Source organism: Trachemys scripta, chromosome 8, assembly GCF_013100865.1.
Source record: "Trachemys scripta elegans isolate TJP31775 chromosome 8, CAS_Tse_1.0, whole genome shotgun sequence".
In the NCBI taxonomy this organism is placed as follows: domain Eukaryota; kingdom Metazoa; phylum Chordata; order Testudines; family Emydidae; genus Trachemys; species Trachemys scripta.
Genome location: NC_048305.1, coordinates 54,583,065 through 54,590,398, shown reverse-complemented (window position 1 = coordinate 54,590,398; position 7,334 = coordinate 54,583,065). Strand labels below are relative to the sequence as shown.

At 49.7% G+C, this 7,334-nt stretch overlaps 1 protein-coding gene across 2 annotated transcripts in view; it reads left to right on the top strand.

The window, feature by feature from the left end:
- SHCBP1L (SHC binding and spindle associated 1 like) overlaps nucleotides 1-7,334 on the top strand; it is a 49,846-nt gene that overhangs the window by 3,626 nt on the left and 38,886 nt on the right. For both annotated transcript variants that reach the window (XM_034780446.1, XM_034780447.1), the window contains exons 2-3: nucleotides 562-711; nucleotides 6,814-7,028. In XM_034780446.1, the coding sequence (XP_034636337.1) occupies nucleotides 562-711; nucleotides 6,814-7,028 (365 nt within the window). The remainder of the gene's footprint in view (nucleotides 1-561; nucleotides 712-6,813; nucleotides 7,029-7,334) is intronic.

Genomic DNA, 7,334 nt, shown 5'->3' with positions numbered 1-7,334 from the left:
CCCCCCCCCCCCATTATTTTCTTTCCTTCTCCCTCCTCCCCATTATATCCTCCTTCTCTGCTGCCCTTAGAGCAGTGGTTCCCAAACTTTAACAGTCCGCAAACCCCTTTCACTAAATTGTGAAATCTCATGATCCCCTCCTAAAAAGGAATATTTCCAGGGATTTAAGTTTAAGTTTCCTCAGTGTGATGGATGCGCTTGCTTTACTCTGCCTAGCCCTTGGAAGTCCGGAACCACTGCTGGCTCCCCCACTGATGGGGGCAGGGCTTAGGCTGCCAGCCCCAACTGCCCAGCCCTGCTCTTCCTGGGGCTTGGGCTGTCTGCCCTGCAACTGGGTCCCACCTGCTGCCTCCAATGCCTGGGGTCCTCTGCCCACCCTTACGGAAATTTTTCTGGCAACCCCCCTGTAACATTCTGCAAACCCCACTTTAGGAACCACTGCCTTAGAGTGATGTATCATGTTTTATGGATTAATGTGAAGTTTTATATGAATTTATTTTTAATTAAAAGTGCAGTACCTTTAAGATAGGTGAGAATTTTTTTTCTTTGTTCATGTAATAGGCAGAAGATGCCAATAAAGCAATGAGTAAATATCTTCTGGAGAAACTGAAGATGAAAGAAAAATGGCTTGGAGTCTGGAAGACCAATCCAGAGCTTTTCTTCATCAATTCTGAAAATGTCCTTATACCTTTTGTTGGAATACTTGTTGAAGTAATTTTCCTTTTTATTTTTTCATTGTAGTTACCGTACATACTCGTTCATAAGCCAAATTTTTTTTTAGTAAAAAAGGGAAGCACCAGAGAAGGGGGTCGGCTTATGAACGGCTATGGAGAGGGAGAGGTGGGACACAGCCCTTCCCCCCAACAGAGGGAGCAAGGAGAGGCAGTACAGCCAGTAGAAACAGAAGGGAAGAGGCGGGGCCAGATTCTCTCTGCTTCTGGCTATGCTGCTCTCGCCCCAGCCTCCAAAGCAGCTGCAGCTCCAGGGCTGGCAGGCTGCAGCCATGCCACTCGGCCCTGCCCCCCAGAGCAGGCTGTGGCTGCACCGCCCGGCCTGCCGAAGCAGGCTGTGGCTGTGCCACCCGGCCTGCCCACTGGAACATCATGCGGCCGCATTGCCCGGTCTGGCCCACTGGAGCAGGCTGGGGCCGCGCTGCCCAGCCTGCTGGGGCCGCGCTGCCCAGCCTGCAGGAGCAGCTCTAGCCAGGTCAGAGACATCCTCCCCTGGCCCTCCCCAGATAAGGGATGGGATGGGGAGAGGGTGAGGGTCCCAGATTAGGGGTGGGGTCATGTGGGGAGGGGTAACAGGGGTCACTCCCCTGACTCCCAGCTTCTCCCCCCTCCCCAAAAAACTTCCCCACCAGTTGCTGTCTTGGCCCATTAGGGTAAGCAGCTGGCACGCCAGGACACACTGTTTACCTCCGTGCCTGCAGACGCTGGAGGTAAACAAACCATTTCCACCCCCCAGTGACTTACCTCATGGCTCGGGAGCCGAAGTTTGCTGACCCCTGAATTATAGGGGTGGCTTATGAGCAGGTTATACAAATTTTTCCATTTTTACTTATCAATCTTGGGGGGGGTTGGCTTATAAACAAACCGGCTTATGATTGAGTAGTTGTAATTAAAATAAAGCACTTCGGTTTTTAAAGTTTAATGGAAAAATAAGCAAGGCTCACAGCATCTTGCACACTAATCATCAGAGTTTTTTCAAATGTTTCTAGGAAGTTCTCAAACACCTGTGTTTTCAGATCTTCATACAGTGATGGGAATTTAACTATTCTTCTTTGAGTGCTTGTTCATGTCCATTCCAGTCAGGTGTGTGCGCATGCACAGAAGATTTTTCTCATAGCAGCATCTGTCGAGTAGGTCTGGGCACCCCCTGGAGTCATGCCTTCATCGCACTCAATATAGGGCCCTGCCAACCCTTCAGTTCCTTCTTACCGCCAGTGACAGTTGGCTAGAACTTCCTGTAGCCCTTGCTTAGCAAGCACATTCTACAGTTCTCTGTATATAGTTACCTTATTTATTATTAGAGTTGTTGGGGGTCCCTCCCATTCTGACTCCCCGGAGCCGTAGTATGCTGCGGTCCCCGGGGTTTAAAAACTGTGTGGCCTGGGTGAAGCGCATGCCGAAAAGCGATCCACACTCCTCGTGTTTACGATGCCTAGGGGAGGGTCACAAAAAGGATCATTGTAAGATCTGCTGCGAGTTCTGCCCTAGAATTCTTAAAGAAAAGGAACAGGGGCTTAAGGTGATCCTCATGGAGGCAGCTGTACGCCTTCATTCTGACCCAGGATCAGGGGACCTGGCTCCTAACATGTCATTCTTGACGCAGAGCGCCCCGGCACAGTTGTTAAGCTTGGCTCCGAGAAAAGACTGGTCCTGGGACACTCGGTCCCGGCCTGGCACCTCATGAGGCCCGGTTGAGAGCAGGCACTGATCCCACTCAACGTTGCCTCAGAAGAAAAAGAAGCTGGACAGTCGGTCACCTCCGGCTAAGTCCAGAGAAGTGAGACTCCAGGTGGGCCACAACTCCGATCCCTCACTGGGGCCGCGTCGACTCCTGCCCAGGCAAGGCAGTTGAGTTCCCACAGACACTGGTCCCTAGAGGTCAGCAGCTACAGCTCCCTTAGATGCCAGAAGCTTTTGAAGCTGCTCGGGACCTGTTGTACCTTACGGAGCCATTCTCATCCCCGATGAGGGAAGAACCTCCAGTGTTGGCGGCCCAACGCCCTGGCGCACTCAAGAGGGAAGCCAGCTATGATGTCCAGGCGCTCCCCCTCTCCATGTCCCTCAGCACCGGCCCACTCGAACAGAGAGCCTACCTGCTCCCCGAGCTCTTGACGCTCGAGGCACCAAGGCTCAGCTCCTCCCTGGTCTTCAGTCTTAGAGACCTTGGAAGTCAGAGTCTGACTCCTACCAATCAAGGAGAAGTAGGAGCCAAAGATCGAGGTCCGGGAGAGACAGGAGAGAGCCCCGGGTTTGGCCACTGCAGTGGCAGAATCCACCACCGTGGCCATTCTGGACCTCCTGGGCCTTTCACCAAGGCTCTGCTGCATCTTCTGTGGCCTCAGCCACCTTCATCCCGCCATAGTCTATGCAGCTTGCCTCAGCGCCAGCCCATATGCCAACACCTCCAGCCGCAGCATCGGCACCGCTGAGCCACCTGACTTCGGCGCTGACTACGTCGCAGGCACTGACAGCTCCAGCACAGATACCACGATGGGCCCGCCACCTTCGTCGGCTCAGACAGGGGGAATCGGCCCTGGCTCTGTCAATGGTTCCCTGGGTTTTAATGATGGTAGAGCCAACACCGGGTTCGAAGTCTACAGCCCCGGTGCCGGCGAGCGCCCCATCAGCACCAATGCTGCCCTGAGTCTCGCGGGATCTCCTGGGGCTGGATGGCAGGGAGCATCCGCTTTTTATAAGTGCTTTCTTCTCATCGTTGCCAGATGAGGCATTGGTGGGTACAGCCGTAGCCCTAATGCTTGAGGACAACAGGGTGCTGCAGAATTGCTGCGAAGGGCTGCTCAAGAGTCTGGGCATTAAGGCCGAGGAGGCTGATCCCATGGTGGACATCCTCACCCCCTCAGGACCTTCTCGTATTGCCCTACCACTGATTAAGACTATTGTGGACACTACCAAGATCCTGTGGCAGACCCAACTTCCTTGCTGCCCACTGCCACGCGCAATGAGAGACGTTATTTCATGCCCTCCAGAGGGTACTAACATTTATACTCCCACTCACACCGACTCTCTTGTTGTGGACGCTGCTAACCCATGTGAGACAGGATTTCCAAGGGCCCTCCCCAAAAAACAGGGAGGCTAAGCGACTAGACCTTGTCTGGAAAAAGGTCTATTCTACTGGGGGTCTGCAGCTCTGTATTTCGAACCAGCAGGTCATCGTCAGCAGGTACTAGTATAACACCTTGCGGCGATGGCCAAATTTACGGAGCTCCTCCCTTCAGACTCCTGAGCCAAGTTCTCGGCCTTGGTGGAGGAGGGGAAGCTAGTCGCCTGGGCTTCCCTCCAGGCTGCATTGGACAGTGCAGATGCTGCCACTAGGGTTATGGCTACTGGGGTGGCCATGAGAAGGAGCTCCAAGTCTTGGGGCTGCCTTATGAGGTCCAGTAGACTATTCAGAACCTCCCATTTGAGGGTGTGACTTTTTTTCTGAAAAGACAGGCAAGAGGCTATACAGCCTGAAAGACTCACGAGCAACCCTCAAGTCTTTGGATCTGCACACTCCCGCCACATAGCGGAGACACTTCAGACTGCAACCTCTGCCGAGATTCCATCACCAGAACTGCCAGGACGGTTCTCAGAGGAGGAACAGGAGGAGACCACAACCGTCTTCAGGCCAGGGCTCTGGCCAATCCAAACTGCCTTCTGGCACTTAACCAGCCTTTTGACGGTGCGGTTGAGGACAGCGCACCAGATCAGAGACTGGATCTACCCCACCATACCTCTCTCTCCTGACTGTCCCCTTTCTACCATGCATGGTCCTGCACTTCGGACCGCTGGGTGCTCCACATGGTAGAGAGGGGATACTCCATCCAATTCTGTGCCCTCCCGCCCTTCCACACTCCTTCCCAGTCCCTCTTCAGGGACCCTTCTCATGAGCAGCTCCTTATCCAGGAGGTGCAGTCGCTCCTATCGTTAGGGGCACTGGAAGAGGTTCCTCAGGAACACGCGGCGAAGGCTTTTATTCCCGGTATTTCCTAATACCGAAAGCCAAAGACGGCCTTAGGCCTATCCTGGACCTGTGAGAACTCAACAAGCTCATAAAGAAACTCAGGTTCCGCATGGTCTCCTTGACATCCATCATCCCCTCACTAGATCCAGCAGACTAGTATGCCGCCCTCGACTTGAAGGGGACACATTTTCATATCACAATTACTCAGCCCCACAGGAAGTACCTCAGGTTTGTGGTCAACAGTACCCACTACCAATTTACTGTCCTCCTGTTCGGCCTGTCAGCAGCACCTCAAGTCTTCACCAAGTGCATGGCAGTCTTCAGCAAGAGCCAACACATCTCCAGAATGAAACTGGGGAAAGAGGAAAATTGCTTCCTCTAATTCACTTGTTTACCAAAATCTCATTCCAAGATTTTAGCTTCTTTGTGGGACTTCCCTGGCATAAGGATTCCAAATCAGTGGGGATGAAGGGTAGGGTCATGAGATCTGAGGACCAAAGCATCTCTAAGTCCACTTTCCATAAGGTAAATAACCTCTTTTCCAATGCTTGTCCATAAGGATCCCACACTGCAGGTGAGTGACCAACAGTTACCTCTCAAAAAAGCTGGCTGTAGGATTTCTATCCAAGATGCCACAATGGAATAATGATAGGTATGTGAACTGATCAAATTCCAACTAGCTTCTCTACAAATCTCAGGAATATGGAATGGCAGAGTATACAAAGATGGTATTTTCTACAATCTGACTACCACACACAATAGCTCAAAGTATGTCCTTTTCTGCACTTGAAAATGTTAGTGAATGCATCTAGTTCCAAAAGCATGCACAAATGGAGGACTTAAAAAACGGTTACTCACCTCTTGTAACTGTTCTTCTTCAAGAGGTAGTGTTCATGTCCATTCCAATCAGGTGTGTGCGCACGCACGTGCACAATGGCCGGGTGATTTTTCCCATAGCAGCATCTGTCAGGTCAGTCTGGGCGCCCCCTGGAGTCATGGTGCTCAATATAGGGCCCTGCCGACTCGCCACCCCTTCAGTTCCTTCTTGCTGGCTAGAGGTGAAGGAGGGTGGGTCCTGGAATGGACGTGAACAACGCATCTCAAAGAATAACAGTTACAAGAAGGTGAGTAATCGGTTTTTTTTTTTTCTTCGAGTGCTTGTTCATGTCCATTCTAATCAGGTGACTCCCAAGCCCAAGTTCAGGAGGCGGGGTCGGAGTTGTCCACTGATTGGAGTACTGCTCATCCGAAAGCCGCATCATCTCTGGCCTGTTGGGTAATCGCATAGTGCATGGAGAAAGTGTGTATGGAGGACCACATTGCCGCCCTGCAGATTTCCTGAGTAGAGACCTGGGCCAGGAACGCTGTAGATGAAGCCTGTGCCCTGGTAGAGTGTGCAGTAATCAGAGGTGCAGGAACACCTGCTAGGTTGTAGCACTCACGAATATGGAGACGCTATCCATAACGTTAGCTCTCTAATCACTAGCCTCCCAGCCTAAGACCCCAGAGCAGTACTGTTCGTTCTGCCCTGGTCAAATCTGGCCATTATATATGGGCTTAACCTCAATGTGAAGAGGACCATGCATAGTTGTGGTAATCAAGCTGAGATTTTCCCCAGACACCTTAGTCAAACGCACACTGGTTTGGATTAAAACATAAAATATGTTTATTAACTACGAAAAGATAGATTTTAAGTGATTATAAGTGATAGCAAACAGATCAAAGAGATTACCTAGTAAATAACAAAACCTCAAACTGAGCTTAACATACTAGATAAGTAGAATATGAAATTGCAAATTCTCACCCTGAGTGATAAATAGGTTTAAATACTGGCCTCTACAGCTGTCTGTAGTGTTTAGATTAAAAAATAACTCAATTTTCAGTTTACCTATTCTGTAGCAAACTAATCATTTTCTCTTAAAATCATACTACTGCTTTAAGGTAAAATTAAAGGAAGATGTCATTTTCACTAATTATTTTTAGTATGGATCAGTTCTACAGGTGGCACTCCCATGAAGGTTAATAAGAACTGTGTGTGTGGCAGGATTGCAGGATCATACTAACAAAGAAATAGACATTTTAAAAACATTTTGTAACTATACATTTCTTATGTCTTAGGTTACTTGCAAACCATCTCAGAGCACCTCATCTCACTTGAAAGCTTCTATATCTGTTGCTGAACCATTTTCCTCTAATATTGCAAATATTCCAAGAGAGCTTGTTGATAATGTTTTGGATGAACTGGAGCATTGTGTACCTTTGCTGGAAATCTACCCTGTCGAGGGGCAGGATATGGTAGTATTTGATATTGCCCAGGCTTTGGACGTTGTGAGGTATTTAGCCTTTTCCCCTGTATTTTTGCCATTCAGAGATGCTAAAATGTTAATTGAGGAACTGTACCTAAATTAGACAGATTAGAAAGATTTACTTTGCTTCATTAATAGTGTAAGAGTATTCACAAACAAAAGTCTCAGTTTAAAAAGTGGTAAGGATGAAAAAGTATTTTGATGCAGTCCAGTTAATGGCCCAAAAACCCCTTGCAATGTGATTGGATTTACTTAGTCCAGGAGGGAACAGCTTTTGGACCTGAGGTTCAGCAGCCCTATCTGGATTCTGGTGCTTTGCCTTACCACTTCTGC